Source organism: Clinocottus analis, unplaced genomic scaffold (genome assembly GCF_023055335.1).
Source record: "Clinocottus analis isolate CAN_PGR_092001 unplaced genomic scaffold, fCliAna1.0.p SCAF_20, whole genome shotgun sequence".
NCBI lineage: Eukaryota > Metazoa > Chordata > Actinopteri > Perciformes > Cottidae > Clinocottus > Clinocottus analis.
The window spans coordinates 3130720-3156468 of NW_027175932.1; the positions used below are offsets into that span (position 1 = coordinate 3130720).

At 42.4% G+C, this 25749-nt stretch overlaps 5 protein-coding genes across 6 annotated transcripts; 2 read left to right on the plus strand and 3 right to left on the minus strand.

The window, feature by feature from the left end:
• Positions 1 to 1547: 1547 nt before the first annotated feature.
• spi2 (Spi-2 proto-oncogene) lies at positions 1548 to 2975 on the minus strand. The gene is made up of 3 exons (XM_068587007.1): positions 2898 to 2975; positions 2631 to 2703; positions 1548 to 1858 (listed from the first exon to the last, which is right to left on the minus strand). Exons 1-3 carry the CDS (start codon positions 2973 to 2975, stop codon positions 1548 to 1550), a joined length of 462 nt encoding a protein of 153 aa, XP_068443108.1.
• A 1446-nt stretch (positions 2976 to 4421) lies between these two features.
• Positions 4422 to 5773, minus strand: spic (Spi-C transcription factor (Spi-1/PU.1 related)). Its single transcript, XM_068586968.1, has 5 exons — positions 5735 to 5773; positions 5514 to 5601; positions 5208 to 5332; positions 4995 to 5100; positions 4422 to 4909 (listed from the first exon to the last, which is right to left on the minus strand). Exons 1-5 carry the CDS (start codon positions 5771 to 5773, stop codon positions 4422 to 4424), a joined length of 846 nt encoding a protein of 281 aa, XP_068443069.1.
• A 4874-nt stretch (positions 5774 to 10647) lies between these two features.
• On the minus strand, positions 10648 to 15090 carry si:ch211-214j24.14 (uncharacterized protein LOC559160 homolog). Of its 2 annotated transcripts, none has more exons than XM_068586909.1 (2): positions 14948 to 15090; positions 10648 to 11646 (listed from the first exon to the last, which is right to left on the minus strand). In XM_068586909.1, the coding sequence occupies exon 2, from the start codon at positions 11452 to 11454 to the stop codon at positions 10786 to 10788; it is 669 nt and encodes a 222-aa protein (XP_068443010.1). In that variant the 5' UTR covers positions 11455 to 11646; positions 14948 to 15090; the 3' UTR covers positions 10648 to 10785. The 2 variants fall into 2 exon arrangements, with proteins under 2 accessions (XP_068443010.1, XP_068443009.1); XM_068586908.1 differs by lacking the exon at positions 14948 to 15090 and adding an exon at positions 14548 to 14672.
• A 741-nt stretch (positions 15091 to 15831) lies between these two features.
• Positions 15832 to 20419, plus strand: atp6v1e1b (ATPase H+ transporting V1 subunit E1b). The gene is made up of 10 exons (XM_068586401.1): positions 15832 to 15913; positions 16035 to 16096; positions 17167 to 17232; positions 17866 to 17975; positions 18199 to 18265; positions 18368 to 18457; positions 18677 to 18745; positions 18929 to 19023; positions 19101 to 19188; positions 19748 to 20419. Exons 2-10 carry the CDS (start codon positions 16064 to 16066, stop codon positions 19808 to 19810), a joined length of 681 nt encoding a protein of 226 aa, XP_068442502.1. The 5' UTR covers positions 15832 to 15913; positions 16035 to 16063; the 3' UTR covers positions 19811 to 20419.
• A 612-nt stretch (positions 20420 to 21031) lies between these two features.
• Positions 21032 to 25679, plus strand: ada2b (adenosine deaminase 2b). The gene is made up of 9 exons (XM_068586528.1): positions 21032 to 21260; positions 22034 to 22253; positions 22334 to 22544; positions 22630 to 22757; positions 23928 to 24018; positions 24104 to 24212; positions 24291 to 24448; positions 24887 to 25089; positions 25592 to 25679. The coding sequence occupies exons 1-9, from the start codon at positions 21032 to 21034 to the stop codon at positions 25677 to 25679; spliced, it is 1437 nt and encodes a 478-aa protein (XP_068442629.1).
• The last annotated feature ends 70 nt before the right edge of the window (positions 25680 to 25749 follow it).

Below are 25749 nucleotides of genomic sequence, written 5' to 3' on the forward strand. Positions count from 1 at the left end.
ATCAACATGAAAGTGCACTCAGAACATTGCGCAGTTAAATTCTTCAGACGACCCAAACTGGACGGTCAAGACAAGACACGGCTCTATTTTAGGCCGTATGGAACCGGTGTGTGCTCATAAGGGATGCAGCTTTTATCGTCTCCAACTGGCTTCAATTCAAAATGCTATCCACGCTATGCTATCACTTGACGTGGAAGCGTTCAATTAAAAACTGTCCTTAAATGACTGTTTTCATAATTCGGTTCGGGGTATGTGGCCTTTCTTGGTAACAGACACCCGTAAGCTCAGTTAGCCCATTTATAACCCGCCGCGGGCTCCAGCAGTAAATACTGGGCTTAGGGAAGTGTCATGTGGGTCCGCTGCAAACAGCACAAAACCATTTGGTATCGCACCCGGGACGACCGAAAAGGTTCACATCACAGGGGCGATTTAGCCATGAGGTCACGCCACACAGCAGGGGAGGGGGGAGGAGAGGGAAAAGAAAGAGGCCGAGAGGCTTTGAGATGGACGACACTGACACCCTCTGGTTCCCAACAGCCAGCAAAAGCTATTGCGTAATGAAAGCTTCTGCAGAAAGGAAAACACGCTCGCCGACAGGTGAAGAGGCGCATGAGGCGGCTGCATGACTCACTGCAGGAGAGATGTGCTCTCGTTTCACTGGAAACGTTCAGCAGCAATGGAAGACATGGGAAAGGTTATGTGTGTTGTTATTGGTTATGATGGCCCCGGAAAACGTTTTTAACACGTCTGGTTGGAAAATTACTTATTCATTTTTACTCTATTATATATATATATATATATATATATATATATATATATATATATATATATATATATATATATATGTATATATATATATATATATATATATATATATATATATATATATATATATATATATGTATTAAACTTTATTACAAGATTCAAGATGTTTTTACTGTCATAAACACAAATAACAGACAGTTATTCTATACAATTAAAAGCTTAATTTTCACAGAATTACAATAAACTTAAAAAATAAGGCACAAAATATAAAAGATATAACAGTATTACAAAAAAATATGATTATAATATTGCTCATCATTATTACATTTATTATATTACTTTTTTTTCTGAATTTAACCCATCCTAGGCAATTCGGGAGCAGTGGCTTGTCGTGAAGCACAAATCGATAGTTTATGGAGTAAATTAAAAATATGAAACCAGGGAATTGAACCGTGGACCTTGCGCTCGCGAGACAAAACCTCTGCCCATGAGCCACAGGCACCCAAAAGGATGAAATTGATTTGATTTGGAGAAATTTGCTTTAAATTATATCAACAAAAACCTTCATTGTCCCTTGAATAAAAAATAAAGCGCAATTAAATGAATAAATGAATCAAATAAAACACTTAAAGATGTGTAGTATGTTTTTTATTATTATTTACACCCCAAACTTAATACCCAATGTACTAACTCCAAGAAAACCGACAGACATCGTTGAAAGTCAAAGTTCCTCACACATTTTGAGTTTCACAAGTCACGATGTGAGCGACAGGAAGTCCCCCTCACACATCCGCTCGTTGGCGCTTCTGCAGCAGCGTCAGTGTCTCTCGGCTGAATTGGTAGGTGAGCTTCTTCTTCACCTTGAAGATCTCTCCGGACCGGCCGTAGTTCCTGAGGGCGCGGGACATCTTCTGGTAGGTCATGGGCCTCTTGTTCCCCTTCCTCTGCCCCCACAGCACCGCCACCTGCTCCTTGTTGGCGGAGGAGAAGCGGAAGACGCCGGCGGCCGCCTCCGGCACCCAGGACACGCAGTGGGCCATGTTGGGATCCACCAGCACCTCGAACAGAAAGCCAAAGAGGCGCACCTTCCCACCTGCGACCACGGAGCAAACAAGGCGTGTCCAGCGATGCATTGAAAGGACGGATTAAGGCAGCTGGGCCTTTCCAAAACAGTTACCGCTGCTGACAGTTAATCATTTCCATAAAAGCACCAATTCCCAGAAAATCTCCTCACTGATGGGGATGGCGTTTAGTGGAAAGGGTGAAGCTGTAAACTGCGGTTATCTGATATGTAAAAACAGCCATTGAGCCCAAGCCAAGCCCCATTGTTGTCTTTACGGTAAAAAGGGAAAGTCTCTTATTTGCTCCCTTGGTGTTGGTTTCCCTGGCTACAAAACAACCAGGGCCATAACGGTATCTAGTGACCAAAAAAAAAAAAAAAAGGAGAACTCACCACTCCCCGCGGTGTGTTTTGTTGGTCGTCTTGATGATGCAAAGTTTGGCAGAGCCCCACTGATGGCTGGTGGTGGCGGCGGTGAGGCATCGTGTGCCAGCAAAGGCTGGAGTGCAGGTTTAAAGGTCTTTGATGAAGGAAACACAGCTTTAAAGGCTTGGTTATTTGTGCTCATTTGACTACACGTGGTATACAAGTGGCTCGTGTGGGGAAGGCTTGTTTTTTTAATGCCTACAGCTGGCTCGCTGCCCGTCCAGCACTGCTCGCACGCTCCTCCTTCGTCCACAGGTGCACTTCGTTCATCTCCAGGCTCAACCGCGGTCCAGTACATCTTGTCCACTGCGAAGCAGAATGCTCAAAGATTGACCACACATTTAAGTATTTAAATCATTTACACATGGTTTCCTCTCACCATTTCCTCCACTGTGTTGTCGGTAGTACTCCTCGAGGAACTCTAAGATCACCTCCAAATCCGATTGAGTCTCCTGCAAAGAATTCGGATGAAGACAAATGATTCAAAATCCTCAAACTGTGCAGATACTTGCGAGTAAATTCTTGTTGTTATCCGTGCAACGCTCTTTACCATGATGAGGCTGATGCGGTACAAGTCCTCGCAGTTTGGGAGAATTTCACAAAACTGACTTTGAGATGCTCGAGTGCCTGGGCTCTTTTTTTATACCCTCTGCAGGACGGGGGCTTTTTCTGAATTACACCAGACGTTTTCTACCCAGGGCTCACAGGAACAATGACCCGCCATCATCCCACAAAGCCCCCCGACACCAGCACCAGTCAACCCATCAACAAAGCCGCCCAGCACTGACCACATCCTCCCCGCTGAAGCAGATAAGACCTGGCCTCGACGACACACAATGCTTTCTTTTCAGGAAAAACACACTTGCTGCCATATTTTTCCTCACAGGATGTGTCTTAATTTCAGATTTTTTTTTTTTTGCTCGCTGCAATATTTCACGACAACGGAGACAGTGCCAGATCTTTCGTCAGGGTGATAATGCCAGTGTTTTTCTCCTTATCGAGTCAGTAACAAAACAAACACAAGTAAGAGCACAAAGATCAGTTTATTGACGGTCGCAACAGACAAATTCTGAATTTTTTAAAAAAAAGAGTCAGTGCACAAATGTATGATATTAAGAAAACATCTTTATTAATAAACAATAAATAGAAAAAGTCGACAAAACATTAGTTTTATTAACAAAATAATCACAATGTACATGTCATCACACACAATGCTTATTACCGAGACTATGAAATGTAAATGTTATTAATGTTATAAAATAATTTGTATCTCTCTTTTTTATTGTCTTGTACACACCATCGAGTGCAACAAGTGTGTCTTCATAAGAAATATAAGGGACATGGTTAGGATTTATTAAATGTTTTACACCTGAAACCTGAAATACTTTTAATTGTGTTTACCAAATATTTGCATCCTACTAATTGTCTTATTTTTCTCTTAATTATTGTTTTATTAAATGTAGCTATGCTGACTTTTTTAAATCCACAATATACGACAATAAGCGTCAGCTGCATGTCAAATGTAACCGTATTTTCTCTCTTAAATATGTCTAAATTGTCTCTGTTTTAAGTTTTGAATCATTTAAATCTATTTTTTTTCAAAGAAAGTACTATGCTTGATGACATTTTCTCATTCTTTTGTCATTAAAAAGCATTTACAGCTGCATTTACAGCAATACATTTGACTGGCATTGTTTGAATCTACAGATAATGTTACTTTTGCGACCCAAATGGTCAAATATGACACGTAATAACTTCATAAATTCATAGAACAAACACGGACCCGCTCCCTGAAAACCTCCTTCATTAAATGCAGGCGTGCTGACAGGTGAGGTCAACCTGTTAAGTCAACACTATCTGTTAAAACAAATACTGGCGTGAGCTGCAGGGCAAAAAACGACCTTGTTATGTCTACACAAACATCTTAAATTCTGTCTAATTTTCCGATTTTTAGTTCAAAATGCATGGCTTTTTATTTAAATCTTGTATTTACAAATAAACACTCTCAATTAAGAGTTTTTTAAACACCTTCAACTAAAAAAAACGTGCTATTTATAATCCCACATGTGGCCCCAGAAGGTTTGAGAGTCAAACATTTGAAGTCTTTGTGAACCTCTTCAGACTTTCGCGGCGTTTCCACGCCTCCGTGTATTAAAAACCGTCCTCCAGCTCAGAGCTTGGGCGTGCTGTGTGACGTGAAGCTGGAGGCCAGGTCGTAGCCTTCCTGCAGCTGGTAGTGTCCGTACCAGCCGTGCCAGTCCGCCGCCGCCGAGCCGCAGTAGCTCGCCTCCGCCGTGCTCGGCTGCCGGCCGTGGGCGTCCTCCTGCTCCTGTGCCGGGCGGCAGGGCGGCTGCGCGGACGCCTGCGCCGAGCCCAGCCTGTGCAGGATGTCGGGGTTGAACTGGTAGGTGAGTTTGCGGCGCACTTTGATGATCTCACCGGTGCGGCTGTAGTTCCTCAGAGCCCTCGCCATCTTCTGATAGGTCATGGTCTTGCGGTTGCCTTTGCGCTGGCCCCAGCACTCGGCCAGCTTCTCCTTGTTCTTGGAGATGAAGTGGAAGGTGCCGCTGCCGTTGTCCGTCCACTGGATGGAGTCGCACATGTTGGGGTCGCTCAGAGCCTCGTGGAGGTACTCGTACAGTCTGAGCTTCTTGCGACCTGAGGAGATCGATTTGATCTTTTGTTTTAGTCAGAAAAAGATCACCGCTAATTAAAAATGACTGGAAAAACATGCTCTGCTTACCTTTGCTGTTCCTCGGCGGCGGTAAGACTGAGTAGTAATGAGGTGATTCATTTTGCACAGAGTGACCCAAGGAGACGTCGGGGATGACCTGAGGCCAAGACTGCTGCTGGAAGGAAAAACATTTTTGAGTTAATGACGTCTTTCAACAGCATTTCGCCTGATTTTAATAAATAAATAAAAAATACAAAAGCATATTGATTTGGCTCCACTTACAGACATGTCATTCCAGTCGCATGGCGGAGCCGGAGCATCAGACGGGTGTGTGACGAGGCAGCAGGAGATCTGACAATGCAACGACGACGGCTGCTGGCAGCCCAGAGTCTCGTAATATGTGCAATCTGAAATGAGCAAAATCTGATTTTATTCTCTCCAGATAAAACACATTTAAAATTCTTTTAAAAAAAAATTATAATTAAAGAGGAATATTGTAGACGTTCCAGCATAATGTTAGTATGAAATAAATAAAGCAGAAATCTTATTTGTATTAGTATTTGGGGTATTTAGAAAATGTTACTGTACCTGAATCGTAGTATGAATTACTTGAATGCTGTTGAATCACATCAATTGCATCCTGGAAGTGTTGGTTGATGTCGTTGTCCAAAGACATCTAAAACACATAGAAAACCTTAATTTCCCCCCAAAAAAAATCTGTACTTTCCCCTCCTAATAAATACAAGAATAAGAGTACGAACGGATGAAACTCCATGAATGAAAATGTGCACAGCATCCTTAAAACTCACCAACTTGTACGTCTGGGAGTTGCCCTCACTTGATGCCATTTCTGTCCTAATGGGTGATGACTGACGCACTGGTGCAGGTGTACAGTATGCAGACAGGTATATATATGTCGCAGACCTCCAAAAACCTGTTCGCCGGTCTCGGACAGGTAGAGAGAGGGCCGGTCAATTTAAATGTGTTAACGTCACGGTGTGCTGCAGCTGTACACTTCTTCTTTTTTGAAAAAAAAAAGCAGAGAGCTGTCAGACACCTGAGCATCACACAGACTCTGAGACTGGAGATCACAATCTACAAACAACAAAAACATCTTTTATTGCTCCAAATTCTCAGCCTCACCTGAGAATTTGCATACCGGCTGAGATATTCATCTAACATACACATCTATAATGATCAGTATTACGCTTCTCTGTATATTGAAATTGGATTGGCTTTGGGATTGCGGTAAATTCTTCTCTGTGGTCTTTTGTTTTCTGGTAATAAAATGAAGTGAGCGAAGAAATATTTGCATGAAGAGTGAGCCTGTGGTGGGGCTCTGTTAAGAAACACATTGAGTTAACCATTAAGTTACAATAAATCAAAGGACCACTGGTTAATGCAATAAAACAGTGTTAATATTCAAATTTAATTTAAAGGTTACATTTCAAATTGATCAAATTTCATAACATTTTTCATTATAATTTACTATTGTTTCATTTTTTCTAAATTTTAAATATTAAAATGTTATAATTGCATGTTGAAAATTAACTCTTTTTTTGGCATTTCTGCAGTAACGTTGCACAAAACAAGTACAGTGGTTGCATTGAAGAGGAGTTCACATCCCTCACAAAGCAACAATAGTATCTCAGCTCTTGAAAAAAAAAAAAAAAAAGAACTTTGTTCCTCTTCTTACTTTTTTATTTCTTTACTACACTTTTTGTATCACTCATTTAAGAGACATCATTTAACAAGTATTGCTTTTTCTTTTTATCACCGTTGGTCTTTTAAGAGACGTTTACTGTCCTCTCCTTAAAAGTTGCTGTGAAAATGAAAATGCATCTTCTGCAAACTTAAAGTTTTCTGCACCTTCTAATCATTTTTACACTCAACAGAGTATCATCAACCTCTTAAGACGAGTTCAGTATGAAGCTCAACGTGGAGCTGAAGGCAAATCCCCAAAAAAACTCTGACCCTTTAAATGTTTAATTGACCAGATCGCCCCATGAACGCAGCTTCAGATAAATATGCTTGTAAAAGTTAATGGTTAATAATGTGGTGATCCCTGTCAGTCCGTGTGTGTTTTGTTTTTTTTCCACGCCAACCCTGCTGTACAAATAAACACAGGGCTTTTTGAGAAGTGCATTAATCTCAGGTGTGCAGTTTTAAATATCAACCGACGTGCTCCTGAAGTTCCCCTTTCAGCTCGTCGGGCTGCAGACACAGAAACAAAGAATCGGACGTGTGCGGCTTTTAATCAGGCCAGAAGTTACATTGTCATGTCTGATTTGTATCATCATTTGTTGTGTTATTGATCCCTAAAACAGTTTAGCTACCACAAGTAAAGAAGAGTAACGTGTGTCAGTAAATTACCATATGTTGTGTGTGTGTGTGTGTGTGTGTGTGTGTGTGTGTGTGTGTGTGTGTGTGTGTGTGTGTGTGTGTGCATGCAAATATGCCTGCGAGAGTGTGACACATGTGCGTTTGCGTGTGTTTCCTGCCTGTGTAACGCGCTGATAAAAGACAAAGAACCACAAACCTCGTCCTCTCACCCACTCGCTCTTTCCCTCCATTCAGGGTGAAACTTCTGTCAAATCGACTCCATAAATTAGAGACCGCGAGCTGTCGGCCTGCAGCTGAAGCCTGACGGATGTGCGCCGGTGTTTGGGACGCCGAGTCGGCTCCTTCGCGCTCCATCAGGTCTTAAATAAGCAGCTTTCAACTGTTTCATGGGCTCTTTGTAACTGTAAAGACATCATTTACTGCTCAGTCAGTGATGCTTCTTTATTGGACGTTCAATCTCTTCTTTTCTGTGTTTTACCCTAGAATATTCTATCAGTTAATACTCCCATTTCTTTGCTGCTTAAGGCTTCAATATCAGTTGGTCCACCGCTTTAATTCAGACTAAAATATCTCAAACATCCACAGAGGAGGTATTGCCGTAACTTTGGTGAGAATAAAGTGTCTTCAATTCCTCCAAAACTGTATTCATGACTAAATATCTGCACTACAGTCTCCATTACACTTTGTGTTTACTGCGAATTAATTAGCTATGTTTAGTATGCTAACACACTAACTGTGATGGTGCACATGGATATCAATTACATTATTATAGTAACGTCTCCATTGCATCCCGAGCATGAGGATGTTTGCAGGTTTGCAGGTTTTTGGTCTTAAATAAAGTTTTTGACGAGTAGACGTGACAGGATACTCTGCTCTTCTCAGGTTGTGTCATTTCATTGTGTTGCATTCTATTGTTTTTGTTTCATTCTATTCTAGTCCGTTACATTCTATTGCGTCAACTTCTTTTCTGATGTGTTCTATTCTCTTATCTTGTGTTCTATTCTTTTGCGCTCCTTTCTATTCGGTTCTGTTCTTTATTTCCTTGCCGTGTTCTACTTCATTCTGTTGCGTTCTATTGTTTCTATTGAGATCTATTCTGTTCCAACGTGTTCTGTTGTTTGTTGTGTTCTACTCTTTTCCATTGTATTGCATATGCTTTTGTTATGTTCTATTCTGTTCTACTGCATTCTATTGTTTATGTTGTATTCTATTCTGCTCTGTCATGTTCTATTCTGGTGCATTCTATTATATTTGATCGTTTTCTGTTGCATTCTGTTCTGTTGTGTTCTATTTAATATTTCTTTTTATTCTTTGATGTTTTGTTTTACTCCATTCAAACATATTGACATTAGTTAATGCTTCAAATCACCACTTAGCATTAAAATTGTAAAAGTTTAAAGCTCTTAATATCCAAAAAGTCTCTTTAAACACTAGACAGTGGAGACTTTTTGTTACTGAAAATGATTAATACGATTTCTATTCTACAATACATCTAAACTGTTAAATAAATAACATTGTTTTTTGTATATTTGACTAATTAGAAGAAACGTTTTCTCACATTTTAACACGATGTAGCCAACCTACCGATACTAAAAAGCTTTTGTTGCTTTTATCCATGTATTGTAATGTGGGGGGTGTCAGTGCATCCATGTTTATAATGTGCTTATGTGCAGAGATGGGAGAGAGAGAGAAAGATTCATGTGTGTCCATAAAGGTGTTTTCAGTCAGAGCAGCTTTATCTTTCCAAACAAAGAAGCACTTTCCTTCCTCTTCTTAATTCAATAGCTGCGTGCATTTTGGCAGCGATGTGGGAACGGCAGGCCGACCGCAGCACAGTCAACCCCATTGTTCTTCTTTATTTACTGGCACTCGATGAAAATCAAGAAGTGTCAAAGCCGCTGGTATACAATTAGTGCATCGGACCGACTGCGAGCGCGACCGCAGAGTCGTAATCAGATCAAGTTCACGATGTTCAAATAAAGATGCACAGTGTGTTCATTATCTCTTAGACACACTAACATTGCTTTGTTCCCGTGAAGCTCTCTTTTATATTGTAATTTTGTCTTTCTTGGTATTTCAGCAGGTGCACTTTCTTTATCCACAAGTAAACAAGTGTTTTATGTTTTAAAGATTAGATAAAGATCAAAAATAAAGGATTTTGCAGGATGGAAAATTGCATACTCAAACTAAAAAGGGTGTATCTCTGCAACCACTAGGGCTGTTTGAATAATTTTGGTGTTATAATAAAAGGTACACATGTGAGATTTTGTTCATGAGTGTAAATATCAGTCTGTATGTTACTGGTTAAGAGTAAATGAAGATGAGACACAGAAACAAATTAAATGTTTTCAGGTTCGCCTAGAAGAAAAATCACTTTCAGGATGATTATTTGTTTGATATGATGCAGCTGTAAAGTCCAACTCTAACAAACCATAGCACAACATGTGAACATTCAACATTCTCTCTGCAAAGCTTGACTTTGATAAAGTGAAGCAGAACAAAGTTACAGAGGGTTTAGAACAGAGAACATTCAGGCGAGAACTCCAAAATTTGAATTTATACTCATGCACCAAACCATATACTTCACTTGTATATTACTTATGGTGTTTAATACATACAAATACAGCAGTTTGGGGCTTTTTTTCTCCATAAAACAAGCTATGATTTACAGTTTTATATCACAATCACTTCGGGGAGGATTGCGTTTAAAAGGATAAGTTGCTTAATTGATTACTTCTCCTTAAGGTCCTGTTGTCCCTTCAGGTTGATGTTGTTTGCTAAATGACTGAAGTTGTGCAGAGTGACCAGCAGATGGCAGGACGGAGCATTAAAACCAACACACATCCAATAAAGAACTGCTCTCCTGCTGTTTCTCATATGCAACACAGCTGCGTGAAGTGTAAAGGTTGAACATTTAGGTCTTTGGTGAAGTCTAACATAGCCGGCAAAGGAATTAAAGCAATAAGAGACACAATCACACCACAAATCAATTTCAAGTTTCAGGATTCTTTAAAATTCTATACCTTCACGTGATTTTACATTCCCGGTTTGCAATCTCAGAGATCAGAGATGTACTGAATACAGAAAAAACAAAAAGGCCATGAGCTGAGGTAGCACAAAAACAAATCTGAATGTGTTCATATAGTCACTACAATACAAAGAGGGAGAGACAGAGAGAGAAAGAGAGAGAGAGAGAGAGAGAGAGAGAGAGAGAGAGAGAGAGAGAGAGAGACAGAGAGAGAGACAGAGACAGAGACAGAGAGAGAGAGAGAGAGAGAGAGACAGAGACAGAGACAGAGAGAGAGAGAGAGAGAGAGAGAGAGAGAGAGACAGACAGAGAGACAGAGACAGAGACAGAGAGACAGAGACAGAGAGACAGAGACAGAGAGAGAGACAGAGACAGAGACAGAGAGAGAGAGAGAGAGAGAGAGAGAGTCAAATCCAGAATTCAGAGAGTTAAGTGGAATATTTTCATTCGGAATAGATTTGAGAACCTGTGTTGTGAGCGTGAAGGGGACTACTTTCGGCAGAAGGCCACAGCGCCGTACGCCACTACTCCCACCACGGCGACCAGAGCGGCGCCTCCGCACAGCAGCCCGGCGGAGCTCAGGGGTTTGGGAGTAGTCTTGGGAGCAGTGGCCTTCCCCGTCGTCTCTTCGGAGGACTGGTCTGAATGTTCCTCCGCGTCCGAGAGGGGAATCTGTGAGAATTTGACTCGCCTCTCTGACGGAGGCTCCTCGGCCGCCGCCGCCGCCTGCGCCAGGATGGAGGGAGGCTGGAGCCCCCGAGTGGAGTAAAGCTCCTCGGCTTCAGAGCTCAAGGTGGAGGGGACCGGCGTGGACGTGGTGGAGGGGGGGTCCAGCTTGACGATGGGCAGAAGAGGCAGCGCCATCGGGGGAACCACCTGCCTGAACTCCGCGGGCCTCTTAGGGTCCTCCGCCGACACCAGGAGCGCCTCAGTTTCTGGGGCCTGGAGGAGGTCGTGCTCCTCCTCGCTGAGCTCCCCCAGCTCCCTCTCCCCACCGAGGATGCTCAAGGCGCTGGTCTGCAGCTCCTCGTCGTCGTCGTCGTCCTCCCCCTCCTCCTCCTCCTCGGCCTCCTCTCGCTCCAGGTGGACCATGTCGGAGTGGTTCTCCTCGGCGCTGCCGTCCAGGCTGCCGGGGTCCTCGGGGTCCACGTCGCCCATCGTGGACCAGGACTCTGCCAGCAGGCTCTCGCTCTGCCAGGGTCCGGGGCTCTCCGCCTGGGTCAGAGACAAGGCAGCAGGGCTGAGGGAACCAGGGGAACCGAGGGAACCGAGGGAACCGGCCTCCCCGTCTCCTCCATCCCCCCTGCTGGACTCGACTGGGGTCTTTCCCTCCAGAGTGAAGACCGGCTGCTGCAGAGACGAGACGGATCACTTCAGGATCATGAAGCACTTGGAGTTTATTTGATAGATATGTTACTTTGCAGATGATGATGGACTTTTTCCTTTGGATACTAACAGCTTCCTTTACAGCTCACTGCTCTACAGCTCATTTACAGTCAAGCAGAAAAAGAAAAAGCTTCAGGAGACATTTAATGATGCTCTCAAGCTCCCATTATGGACAAAACAAATTGACATAATAGTATATTTCTCTTGCTTTTGGAAGATAGGAACACATATCTTTTAATCACTGTGGACTTGTGACCTGCAATGATTGTATAATAATCTTTATTTTTGTAGTCTGAGGTCCAATACAAAGGTATTCTTTCTTTAATACATATTTTAATCCTATGATATTGTTTTATTTTACTTATTGTACATATCTTTAACATTTCAGTTGAAAAGGAATATTTCCAGACTTATTCGTGGTCTTGCCAAGAAGATTGCTCATTTTTAGGATCTGCCTTCTCACAAATTTAGCCCCGGCTTCCATCTGGAAGCGGGTTTCAGGCTTCAGAGGGCTCGTCCTGTAGCGCCTCGTTAAGAGACGTGTCCTGAAACCAGAGAAAACACAAGCCGGGCGAACGTGGTCCAACATTACACAGCGAGCGAGCGTTGACGGGGTCTATTCTGGGGGCTGGCACGGTGGCAGATTCTGCAATCAAAGCTGAAACGTGGCACACGGGGTCAAGACTGATTTCATGTACAGACGTCATCCTCAATAAGGAAAGCCGGTTCTTTCTTTCCAAATAATGTGATTTCACACAGTTCAGATGAATTAATGTCTGAGAATGAGAGCTGACCTGTCGGTATTGGGGTGTTTCCGGCTTAATGAATGAAACTTCCATGTTGTGTTCCTCCTCTTGTCCCATTCTCACGTCACGTGAAATCACTGAAATAGCTTCCACTCTTGGGTGGCAGACGGAGGTGTAAACAGGGCCTAAACATAGTGAGATATGCAGGTCGAGGCTATAGATAGTCACAGCCGCCGCAGTACGAGGCGGCCAGTGAGCAACTTTTTCCAGTCACGGCCTCGCTGATGTCACCGAGAACACTGAGCTGCTCATGAATGTGGACGCGCATGTTGCAGATGGTTATTTATTAAGCCAATGTCTGTTGAAATATGGGGATTTTTTTTTGTTTGTTGAAAAATGAGACAATCCTGGTGGAAGTGTTTTGTTTGTTGATTTGTTTCTCGATTTGTTTTGACGCTTTTTGAGGTCCAAATATGATCAATATTGTTCTCACAGCGGCTTTGAATTCACCCTTTTGGTGAAACTGTGACTTCATTAATAAACTGAGAAGAGTTATGATGAATCTGGCGAGTACAAGTTGAGTTTGACTTGCAAGGAATGATTTAACGGTTTCAGAAATATATTTATTTACTTTCTTGCTGAGAGTTAAATGAGAAGATTAATAACTTTAATAAATGAGTGAATGCTTTTTATGTTCTTCTTTCTTTTGTAAACTTTACTTAGATATACTTTTTATTTTATTACTTTATTTACAATGTTTTACTAACCAATAGGTTAGTAAAGGTGAAATGACAAAAAAAGCAGGTGACAACGTTCCTCAGGTCTGCAAAAATTTAAATAAACATACTAGTGCTGCATGGCGTTATTACACCGTTATTAGAGGTAGAACATCTCTTTGTTAGAAACCATTAAAGAGCTGCAAGATGAACCCAAAACATACATAAAGACAGGTTGTCTTTAATTTTTTTAAACCTTTTTTTTTGTCTTTCTTTCTTGTAAAATGTTTTACTTTATGGGGTTTGGAAAAAAGGAAATAATAAAGAATAGAAATATGAATTTAAAGACATTGGTCGCCCTCTTTTATTCAAGCCTTATTAGTAAATACATTATGTTCTCATAGATAAATATCTTTATTTAGGCTGTTATTGCTTTTACCAATGAGCTAACGTTCCAATAAATACTATTTTGTTTGCAAAAAGAGGAAAGCGAAGCCCCTTCCCAACTGTTAAACAACAGTTTAGTTACTTTTTGTGCAACATCACCTTCTTACTCTGAGTCTAGCACCTGGACAAAAACAACACAAAAGCTTTTAAGGCCTTAAATAAACATTCCCAGTACACAGCAACGCCCTAAAGAGCTAAATCTCCTGATTCTTAACGCTCAGGTCTCTGTTTCAGAACTACAGATTGAATCTTGTGTGTGTCCCCATGCTGTCGTGATTAAAACCCTGTGTTGTCTCCCTCCACCTTCCCCAGAGTGAGCCGACTGAAACAGACGCCTCGCAACGTCACTGATGTAAAGACCAATAGCTGCCATGTTGTCTGACCCCAGTGCCCTCTAGACCTGTGTGGACTCCAATACCCCAAACGTTCAAGTTTGCCCCGCAAACACTGTAAACCTTTCACCTGTGTGTCCCTGCTTGCAACGCAACCACCTGTACTCAGTGACCCTCCCTTACTGACTGGCCTACTTGAGTAATTGGATTCCTATTGATCCCATGCTAGGGATAACGCGTGAAGTAAATGATCAGGAAGATTTAGGGCGCTCGGTCTGTGCTGATGTGTGATGAGGACAGACGGATACCGCAAACAAATAAACACAAAAGGTCAGCTTCAATGTCAAAATGGGAGAACTGGTTGGGAGAAGACAAACCAGCTCCTCGTGGCAGCCTCTGTGTCTCTTGCAAGGTGATATTTTGCCCTTCACAACACCAGAGTGAACCACAATGACCTCTCTAACGTGGACATGTTTACAGATCACACACGTTTAACAAAGCACAAACAGAAGGGGGCAGGTTTTTATCCTACGCACACTCTTCTTTCTCTTCTTTCTGTTCTTTCTTCTGATTTCAGGCTTCGTTCAAACTTTCTGCAATGTGAATAAAAACATCCTATCGTACCTGCGTCCTCTCGGTGCGGTGCTGAGCGAGCTGCTAGACGAGGAGCAGATGCCGGAGATCAGAGCGAGGCCGCGGATTCAGACACAAAGCCACCGAACAACAGATAGGCAGACATGCATGCTGTCGCTGACACAGGACTAACAAGATGGACAAGCTGTGCAAAAGTCTCTCTCTCTCTCTCTCTCTCTCTCTCTCTCTCTCTCTCTCTCTCTCTCTCTCTCTCTCTCTCTCTCGCTCTTTCTCTCTCTCCCTCTCTCCAACCCCTCTTCCCAGATCCATGACATAACAGTTGGCTGGAGAGCAGTCAGTCGTGACTTTGCTGTCCGTCCAGAATGAAAAAGATTAGTAGTTATGTCAACAAAAAGTGAAAATAATGAGTTACTCTTGAATCAGACTTTACCCCGTGTGTGTCTGTGTCCACAGTCTCTGAGAGGTCAACGGAGGTCAGGTGGTGAGCGTTTTCATTCAAGGTAAACAATCTGTGGAGTTTTATGTTCACTGTTCAAACAACAGATGATAAGTCGGTCCACAGTGTGCTGCCGGGAGCCGGTGACACCGAGTGGAAAACACATGTCAGATAGGACCAAGAGCTATTTCTATAGCTGAACTTTCCGAGTTTTACTTCCCTCTGCTGGTTAGATGTGTTGCAAGACGAGACGTTATGCCAGGAGGCTTTTATACCAATATGTATATAGTGTATATGTGCAGTGACGTAGTAATAAAGCAGAATTAAAGTGTAACTAATTAATTCTCAGGTCTGAACGTAATGCCACGCATCATTTTGAAAAGTGCAAAAAAAGGTTATTGGCTTGAGAGGAGCTGAGGAGGGATGCAGTGTGGGAGGCAGGAGTTACTCAGTAATGATTGGAGGGTATTAATATGCTTTTTTTCATGCAAATTTCATGCCGTAGAGCAATTCCAAACGGTCTAGTTTATGTTAGCGTTGGCCTTTTGAGGTTTGGGGGCTGACTTAAAGGTAGCTTGATAATTAAATATCATAGCCATTACATTTTACTAATAAAAAACACAAACAAAACTGATATTCAAACTAATATGTGAGGGAAAAGGGAGAAATAATCCAAAGAAAATCATAGCAAACAATACAATAATGTATATAGTACACATATAGTATTTCTAATACATTTATTCAAATGCAGGATAACTAAATGAGCCATAAAATGATAAATACTACACAAAACCTATTTTTCTGCACTAGAATAAACCCGTTTCGTGTTCTCGCTCCTGATTGGTTGCGCAGCCGGAAGTAAACATCATGTGACGTCGCAGATCAGCTGATCCTCCGTAGACATCTTTACGAGTCACGACTGCAGCGATTAATTCATACCTCTTCCTCGGTGATTTTCGGGTAAATAAACCTACATTTAAAGCTTTTAATACACGATTAAGATCTCTTAGTTGTTAGTGAAGCTGTCTTTTCTCTCACAATTGTTTAATTTTGTGTGTTTTGTCGTTATTTTTCTTCGTAGGCCGTCGCGGACCTTTAACAGCTGCAACCATGGCGCTCAGCGATGCCGACGTTCAGAAGCAGGTAATGAGGCGATTTAACCTTCAGAAAAGTCTCCGTTCATCTGTCACTCGTCTGTATCTGTGAGAGGAGTCTTCATGTAGCCAATCGTGCTGTTAACACACTTATAAACGTGTCTAATAGCCGCAAGGTGTGTGTGGAGGAGGATGACATTGGGGGAGCTGCAGTAGGTTAGACTCCATATCAACACAAACCAGCTGAAAACCCGTGATTTAGCGGATTTTACTGTTGGTTGTGTTGGTAATAAAGCTAGTAAAACCGAAATAATCAGCCGTCATATGACGCCAGTGCAGAGGATGGAAGTTATGGCGGAGACGTCGAGGTTCATATTTCCAAACGATCACATGATGAACACATGCCGTCAGCCTGAGGAGGAACTGGGAGCGAGTGAGCCACCGTACTGGGACACACTGGAAATAACCTGACGGGGGAAAAAGGCGAATGCAAAGCTGCAGGACTCTTTGAAATGTTAGAAGTTTGGGTCTAATGTTTGTCAATGGTGGAAAGAGCTTTTTAATTAAGAATAAATCATTTGTGCATGTACTTTATGCAGCATTAAACTTCTGCTCATATATATGTCAGAAGGAAATATTATAATACATTAAGGAATAAAAGTCAGAACCAGCACAAACATCTACGCTGTAAAATGTAACGTACACGTTAATACAGCAGTAATATGAATCTAGGAACATTATAGTGAAATAAAAACTGGCACTTTATTGCACAATTAATGCATACATTTACTGACGTAATGTTTAAAATTAAGTATTTTTACTTTGTATTTTCACAGTGTGATGTGAGTAGTTTTGTTTAAGTATACTTCTTCCACCAGTGCCTTAAATATTACTCACCACGGTGATAAAGTCAGTCAGCAGAGTCGTTCGCAGCAGGGTGAGGACTCGTCTCTGGGTTTCATTATGAGAGAGGTGACACTTTGCAGTACTTGTAGTTCACACTTCAGAAGGAACAACGCTTCACGATGAAGCTGTGTGCATTTAAAACACAAGAAAATGTCAGGAATGGGTTGTTTTTGTGTCTTCTGTGTCATGAATGTTTCTTCTTCCTGTCTACAGATCAAGCACATGATGGCCTTCATTGAGCAGGAGGCCAATGAGAAGGCGGAAGAGATTGATGCAAAGGTAAAGTCACTGCAGTAAAACTAAACGGACTAGAAGGAATAATTCATTCATCCTTCTTCAGAGGTTTTGGACAACTTTATATTTTTATTAGTGAGTCAACAGCAAATAGTTTTAATAGTTCAAACTCATTGTTTCATTGGTTGATTCCTCATTAAAGAGAACTTTACAAGTGAGTGTAATGTTTTAAAGTCCTCGCCATCAGTTCATGTTACTCACCACTAGAGGGCGCTGATAGCACAGTACAACCTGCAGTTTTACACCTGACATGTAATTTACTTTTTTCTTCAAATATATGGTCTTTTATTAATATTACATAGGTATATGAGGTAATAACTTTTTTTTTTTTTTTTACTGGAACAGAGTTTTTATTTTTTTTATTTTAAATTATATTTCAAAATTATATTTTATAATTTGTTGAATTCAATTTTCTTGAGAATTAAAAAGTGCTCTTTAAATATTAACAATAATAATAAATAAATATTTTATTTATAAATGTATTTTTTTATATTCTATGGAAATCAACGAATTTTATTTAAAAAATATATATATTATGTTTGGGTTTATTATTGTTCATGATAAAATTATGAGCATTTTATAAATAATGAATTGAGTGAACTGTGTCTCCTCCTGCAGGCAGAAGAAGAGTTCAACATCGAGAAAGGCCGGCTGGTCCAAACTCAGAGGCTGAAGATCATGGAGTACTACGAGAAGAAGGAGAAGCAGATCGAACAGCAGAAGAAAATGTGAGTCAGAGCTGGAAGTGACAGGACGCCTCGAGTCCTCCCTTCCTTTGCTCCGACCTTTTTTTAAGGACAAAGACATTTGTCTGCGTGACGCAGAGTTTCCATGACTTTATTTAGTCTCTTCGTCCAACAGTGACTCCTTTGTAACCCGCTCCAAACAAACATAATCCCACTTAGACGGACTAAAGGGCCCCAACGTGTGTGTCATTTGTCTCCTCAACAGTCAAATGTCAAACCTGATGAACCAGGCCCGACTGAAGGTGCTGAAGGCCCGGGACGACATGATCTCGGTGAGCAGCCGGAAACGCTCAGATATGATATACAAAAAGAGAGAAAGAGAAGGATTGTGTTAATAATAGAAGCCCTGTGTGTGTGTGTGTTCGTGCCCTCAGGAAATGCTGACCGAGGCACGCCAGCGGCTCGGGAACGTCGCAAAAGACCCGGCCAGGTATCCCGCTCTGCTGGACGGATTGATCTTACAGGTGAGTTCACACCGTCGGCTCCTTCACGAGCAGCTACAGCCCACGCTTAACGGTTGTTTCTGTTATTTTGTCACAACCTGCATGAAGTTGGATTGTTGCATCAGATTGCTTTGGTTTTTTTAAGCGAGGTGTGCCTAATAAACTGGCATATGAGCGTATATGTTTTAGTATGATTCAAAACTTGAGTGTGATATCACTTTTCATCATCTTCCCCATCAGGGATTATATCAGCTTCTGGAGACCAAGGTGACCATTCGCTGCCGTAAGCAGGACGTTCAGATGGTTCAGGTGAGTCGATCAGCGACCGTGTTTTCATATTTACGTTAATGTTCCTCCATTTAGAAATTCACAAGGACGACAAGCTGAACACAGATCAGTAGATACTATGTGCGTGGCGGTTACAAATAGCCGCGTATAAACCAAACGTCTCCTTTGCAACCTGTTGAGATGTGACTTTCACTGGGTCACCAGGCATCCATCCAGAGGAACGTTGCCATCTACAAAGCGGCTGTGAAGATCAACATCGAGGCCCGCATCGACCAGGACAACTACCTCGCCCCCGACATGTAAGCGGCGGCGCATTCGATCACGAGACTGCAAAGCTTTAGATTTCTCTCGTTTTGACGTCTGTCTCCGTCTCCAGCTCTGGAGGAGTGGAGATCTATAACAGCAACGGGAAGATCAAGGTGTCCAACACCCTGGAGAGCAGACTGGAGCTCATGGGTCAGCAGGTAGGAAAACGCCTCTTTATTAGATTTAACCTCTAATTCATCTATTTTAAATCCCTCTAATCAGTTATCTCATGTCTGTTTATTTTGTCTGCAATGTTCATAAGAATTCACTTTGAAGTGTGGTCATTAACACAAGAAATAAACTACATTTGAGCGGTAATAGGATTACACAAAACTCTATTTTTCCATGTGAGGTGCTGCATCAAATGACATTTTGTATTCATAATTTTTAAGTTGTGTGTTTTGTGCCTTGCTTTTGTCTTTCTTCACTCGGTGAGGCTTTCCTGGTTAAACACGGGTCAAATAATGCACAAATTGCTTTATTGGTCTGAAATTGAATTGCCTTTTTAAACGAGGAGTTTTGTCATCTGACAGAATGAGATTAGCGTAGCGCTCACTTTAGCCGCACTTTAAACTTTCTACACGAGGAGCTGGAAGAGACACAACTCGCAAACGAGTTTTCTGGGCTTATATGTGTGTTTTAGTTTCATTAATTTGTTTTTTGGTCTTATTAACAAAATAAACGCTAATCTTTACTCGTGTGTGTCTGTGTTTGCAGATGATGCCTGACATCCGAGTGGCTCTCTTTGGCGCCAACCCGAACCGCAAGTTCCAGGACTAGAAGAGCGCCGCGGCGCTAAAAAAGGGGAAAAACTCTCCTTTTTGTATTTTTTATTTTGTCACATGAAAAGTCATTCCTCTGTCTGTGAAACGGTATTTCCTCGACGCGAATAAGAGACGCGTCGTTGTTGTGTGATGTGTTGCTGTATTTTTCCTGTGCATTGAGGGATAGACGCCGCGGCTCGACGTTACAGAAGTGCATTGTGGGAACTGCACGGTTGTTTACTCTGCTTCCTCCGAGGGTTCTCGGCTGGACGCGTCGCAGGTTTGCACTCCTAATCGGATTACGAAGAAACACAGCATCCGTGTCACAGTTTCTCTTTAAACCTCCTGAATTATGTCGCATGGGGCAAAGAAAATAAAAGGTATCCGTGAATCAGAGCTGAACACGACCTTTTCACGGTTAATTTATCGATGTGCGTTATTCTGTCATGAATTAAACGAGTGCGTGACATCATTCCAGAGGGTGTGCACCGTATGTATATGAGGTTTCCAGATTAAATTATACGTATGTTTTTTGTTTTTATGTTCTTTTTTTTGTGTGTGTGTCAAATTGATGAGATGTGATATTGTGGAAATGTAAAACATAATAAAACATAAATCATTAGTAGCACTTTTCTGCTCTTTTTCTTGGTTCAAACAATGTCCTAACATTTATGTGTGCAATCACGCTTCAGCCATTAGTTTATCACATGCTGTTTGTTAGACCAAAATGCCCCAATTGTCCTTTTCGCTGACGTCCTCAACTGATAGCGAAGTCTTTTTCGGAGACGTCTGAGGAGAGACACGGGACGCCAGGAGCTCCCTCTTATTTGTAAGTATTTAATGTTTTAAAGTACTTGGACTTGCCTTCTAATTGTTTCCTTTTTTGTTTAGTTTATCCTAATGATCTGAAGGTCGGTTGTCACTTTCCTTCACTTTTCTCTCGGCTAATTTGTTTATTTTTAACTTCCTGCCGAGCGGTCCTGAATGAGCGCTTGTAATGCGATCTGAGCTCTCATGTTGACCCTAAAACGAGTGGCAGAGGGTCTTAAATGACATTAGCGTGCGTCTCGCAGACTATTTCTTTCTTCACAGCTTTGAATACGGCAAACCCGGCGCCCGTGGAGGGAGTGTGATGTTCTAATATCCTCCTGATGCACGTGAGGACGCCATGACTCCCATCTGCCGGACCCTGGTCGCCTCCGCGGCCCTGCTGTGGTTCGTAAGCGCGTGCGATGGGATGCCCGACCCCGCTCAGAGGGACCTGCTGATGCGGCAGGAGACGTCCAGACAGATGGGAGGCCGGCTGACGCTGACGGCGGCCGAGCAGAAGCTGGACGCTCGCCTCCGCCGCCTGAAGGAGCGAGAGATGTCTGCTGCGCCGTTCCCTCCGGCCATCCACTTCTTCAAAGCGAGGCCTCTCATCCAGAAGAGCCCAGTGTTCAAGCTGCTGCAGGAGATGCCGAAAGGTGATTTTCACAACTTGGGTTTTCTTGATTGTTTTCCTTCATTTAGATGCATAGTTGGGCCACAGTGACGTGTGTTAATATACAGCAACAATTGTAAACATATATTAACCTGCAACACAGGCTTCCTGTGATGATTTCCTGTCTTATTTAGTTTAATGTAAGTTGTGGCTGGAAGCTTCAGCTTCTCTTCATCTCCAGCATGAACTAATACTGTGTAATTCTACTATTATAACTGTTTTATAACCAACGTGAGCGTCTGCAAAATGTCACTTACAGAGATGAAAAATGACGACAAGCGGTGCACGATTCCTCAAACAGATAACTAGAAAAGGACAATATCTATAAAACTACAAAGATATGGAAAAGAACTACAATGTTATGCAAAATGGCTGCAAAGAGATACAAAATAACTAATAAAGAGATGAAAAAAGACACAACTATTTTAAAGTTCAGAAAAACTACTACGAAGGACCAAAAGAGATAAAAAATAAATAAATAAAAAGACTCCAAAGCAATGCAAAATTACTATAGATAAAATATTCTAATTTTTTAGTCCCACAGTGGAGAAGTTTACAGGATTTTGGCAGCAAACTGAGTAAAGTGCCCGCAAGAGACACAAAAACACATATATAGACAGATATTGTACACAAAAAGACACAAAAAAACTACAAAGACACACAAAATGACCAGAACAGATGTCACAGAAGTAACCAAACTCTTCATTTGGTGCCACTGTCTAAGTTTGAGGTTCTCTCCGGTGGCTTTGCCGTCAGGTGCCGCCCTCCACGTCCACGCCTCCTCTCTGGTCGGCGTGGAGTGGCTGGTGAAGAACGTCACCTACCGGCCCGGCTGCTACGTCTGCTTCACCTGGGACGCCTCGGTGCGCTTCTTCTTCTCCGACCGCCAGCCGTTCCCGCGGTGGGACTGCTTCTACTGGCAGCTGCTGGAGACCCTGAGGGCCAGGGTGGGAGACCCCGCGGCCTTTGACAGCAGGTTGAGAAAGATGTCTCTCCGTCCATCACACGTTTAAAGCGGGAGAACTCCAGGATAATTCTGATGTGTCCTTTTTTCAGTTTAATGCAGCACCTCACGCTGTTCACCGAGGATCCGGACGGCGAATACCCGAGCCAAGAGGTCGTGTGGGAGAAGTTTGAGAGGGCCTTCATCGCGGCTGCCGGGCTCATCACCCACGCGCCCGTGCTGAGGGACTACTTCTATCGAGGCCTGGAGGAGCTGCTGCACGACAACGTCATGTATCTGGAGCTCAGGAGCGGCCTCTCGGAGGTTTGAGCTCCTTCGTTTTGTCTCGTGATCTCCAGTTTCACGGCCCGTGCGACATTTCTGCTTTTTTTTTTTTTTTTTTCTTCAGACGTACGAGCTCGATGGAACCGTCCACGATAAGGTCTGGGCCCTGAAAACGTTTCAGGAAGTCACGAGGAGATTTACAGCGGATCATCCGGACTTCCTTGGGGCTCGTGTCATCGTTTCTGTGCACAGGTGCTGATGAGACTCTGTATTTTATTTAATACGAACACAGTATGGTTCAAATTGTAACAAGCATTCATGCACAAGGACCAGATGGACTGTATTTATCTTTTTTATTTGATTTTCATGAACATTATATTCTTGTAAAGCACTTAAAGTGTTCTATGAGAAGTGCTGTAATAAACACATTATCTATTAGTGTTTGTTGCGAAAATGCTAATTTTCAATACTTATCTGCAAAATACACAGCTGTATTTTGCAAAATCCTCCACAAGATGCGAAATACAGGTGTGCATTTTGCATCTTTTTTTTTGCAGATATGTGCTCCAGAGTATCAATTCAGGAGGTTAAAAAAGGTTCAGCCTCGTGAATAGTTTGTAGTTTCTCCTCTAACAGAGAAGACTGACTGTCCAAATTAGGTCAGGCATCAGGTTGAGTCACTAACTCAATGTGACAGTGACCATTTATTTCGTCATGCGTGTTGACTCTACTGTAACAATTTCATTAAGCGTGGAAGGAGCAAGCCCATGTCGGCATTTAGGAATAATAAGCTTTGATTTGATGTCGCTTTACTGACAAAAAAATGTTTATAATTGCGGGTAAAAGTAGACGTAGCCTTTGAGTGAAACTACTTATAGAAAATCAAAAAAACTCCATCAGCAAAATATAAAGTATTAAAAGTACTTATTATAAAGAAAACTACCCCGTTTGACTCGTATATTACTACTGTGTGTGTATACAGTTGAGTATTATGTGGAAGAAAACTTAGATACTGTTAAAGTTGATAGTATGTAAATTGTGCCTCTAAAGTACTTGAGTAAATGTACCACGGCATGATCGTTGATGTCATGTCAGACAAATTGAGTGGATTGCTTTATGAATTAACAAAGTGGGGACCATGCGCCATCATTTCTGTAACTATAATTCAATACATCATCTCTTAATAACTTGGATTCCTGTTTTCTGGAAACGGAGCTCTTGAGTTATGAACTAGTTTAGCAGCGCTATCTGAGAACAGTTGTGTAGCGTCTCCCAGTAAATTAGGTTGTGTAAGTTGCAGCTTGACGGCTAGAAATGATTGTTGAATACTCAGAAATCTGCTCAACTTCCACATCACATGTGCGTCTCATAATGTAAATGTCAATGTGAAATGACACTGTAATGGTCGCTGCTTTCTTTCAGGGCTCTGAGTGTATCCGAGGTGAAAGAGGCTGTGAAAGAGGCCATTCAGCTCCAAAAGGACTTCCCGGATGTTGTTGCAGGATTTGACATGGCAAGGAGGAATCTGTCTTATTGGACTGACACAATGTTTTCATAGTTTAATTTCCCCTCATGTGAGCTGACGTCGTGCTTTGCAGGTTGGCAGGGAGGACAGCGGCCGCGCTCTCTGGTACTTCAGAGAGGCTCTTTCTCTACCGGCTGAACTCGGCGTCACGCTGCCGTATTTCTTCCACGCAGGAGAAACAGGTGTTCGCCGTCGTTACAGAACAAAGCACAGCGTGTTTTATGAATCTTTGTAACGTGCTTCGACCGTTTGACCCGTAGATGACGATGGCACCGACGTGGATCAGAACATTCTCGACGCCCTTCTGTTCAACACCACGCGCATCGGCCACGGCTTCGCTCTGGCGCACCACCCACTCGCCAAAGAGCTTTCCAGGGAAAGAAACGTGGCCGTGGAGCTGTGCCCGATCTCAAACCAGGTCAGAAAATGAATGTCCGCCACCCTGTGCGAGGGTGAGACGGGACTGAGACCTAAAGTGTTGGAGATTAATACAATTTCCTCCATTAAAACATATTTCAAGGGATTTTTAGGCAGCACTTCTTGATTATTGACGTCTTATACGCGTTGTCTTCTGCATTTTGTCCAAACTATGATATTGTCAGATTTAGCAGTGAAATGTAACTCAACTGAAGATGCTTCCCCTTTACAGACCAAAAAAACAACGGTCACCTGGTTAGCTTGGCAGAAAATATAAAATACATATTTTTTCCAGCCTTTGCATACTCTTGTCTGTTGCATTCGGTCGTATTGTGTTGAAGTCCAGAGTTTGCTTATCTCCTCCCAGCACGATGAAGTCTGGACCGTTGCCTGTCTTCGTATACAACGTACCTGAACGCGTTTGACCTCTGACCCCCAGGTGCTGAGGCTGGTATCGGACCTTCGGAACCACCCCGCGGCCGTGCTGATGTCGGAGGGTCACCCGATGGTGATTAGCTCCGACGACCCGTCTCTGTTCGGCACCTCGGGCCTCTCCTACGACTTCTACCAGGCCTTCGTTGGCATCGGAGGACTAAAAGCAAACCTGGGCACCTTGAAAGAGCTGGCGCTTAACTCCCTCAGGTGACAAGCAGTTGATTTGATCTCTCTTATGTCCGCGTCTTAACTTATTAAGCATTGTTTTCGTTGATCTAAAGTCTTCTTGCAGACCCTCAATCCCAAAGTTGATCATTTCATGCAATGACTTGTTCATTCTCAACATGACATCATTTTAACATATTGAAAACAAGCGACATGTTTGTGACTTATGCAGCAATCACACATTTTCCAATTGCAAGCAACAATTTGCAGACGATGCTTCAACAATATGCAACTCCTGCAGCACAAGAAAATCCTCTTAGAAGAACCAGAGGTGACAAATGTTGATTTTTTTAGATTAATTTCCTGCCTCAAACATTTTAAATCTCATCAAGTTAAACTTCCACACCAGAAATGAACAGTAAATCATAATTCTGCTAAATTTTGGAAGCAGTAAATACGATGTCTAGCGTGTGGTGGAAATATTTATTTTCATCCAACATTTACCTTTACAACTGGTCGTATTCAACGATGGTGTCTCCTGCAGGTTCAGCTCCCTGCCAGCTCACCTGAAGGCCACGGGGCTCGTCATGTGGCAGAAAACATGGGACGCCTTCATCTTGAATCATTCGTGACAAACCAAACCGAATCCCGTCCCACTCGAAGGATAACTGTGATCTTGCCGTATTTAAACAATTCAAATAA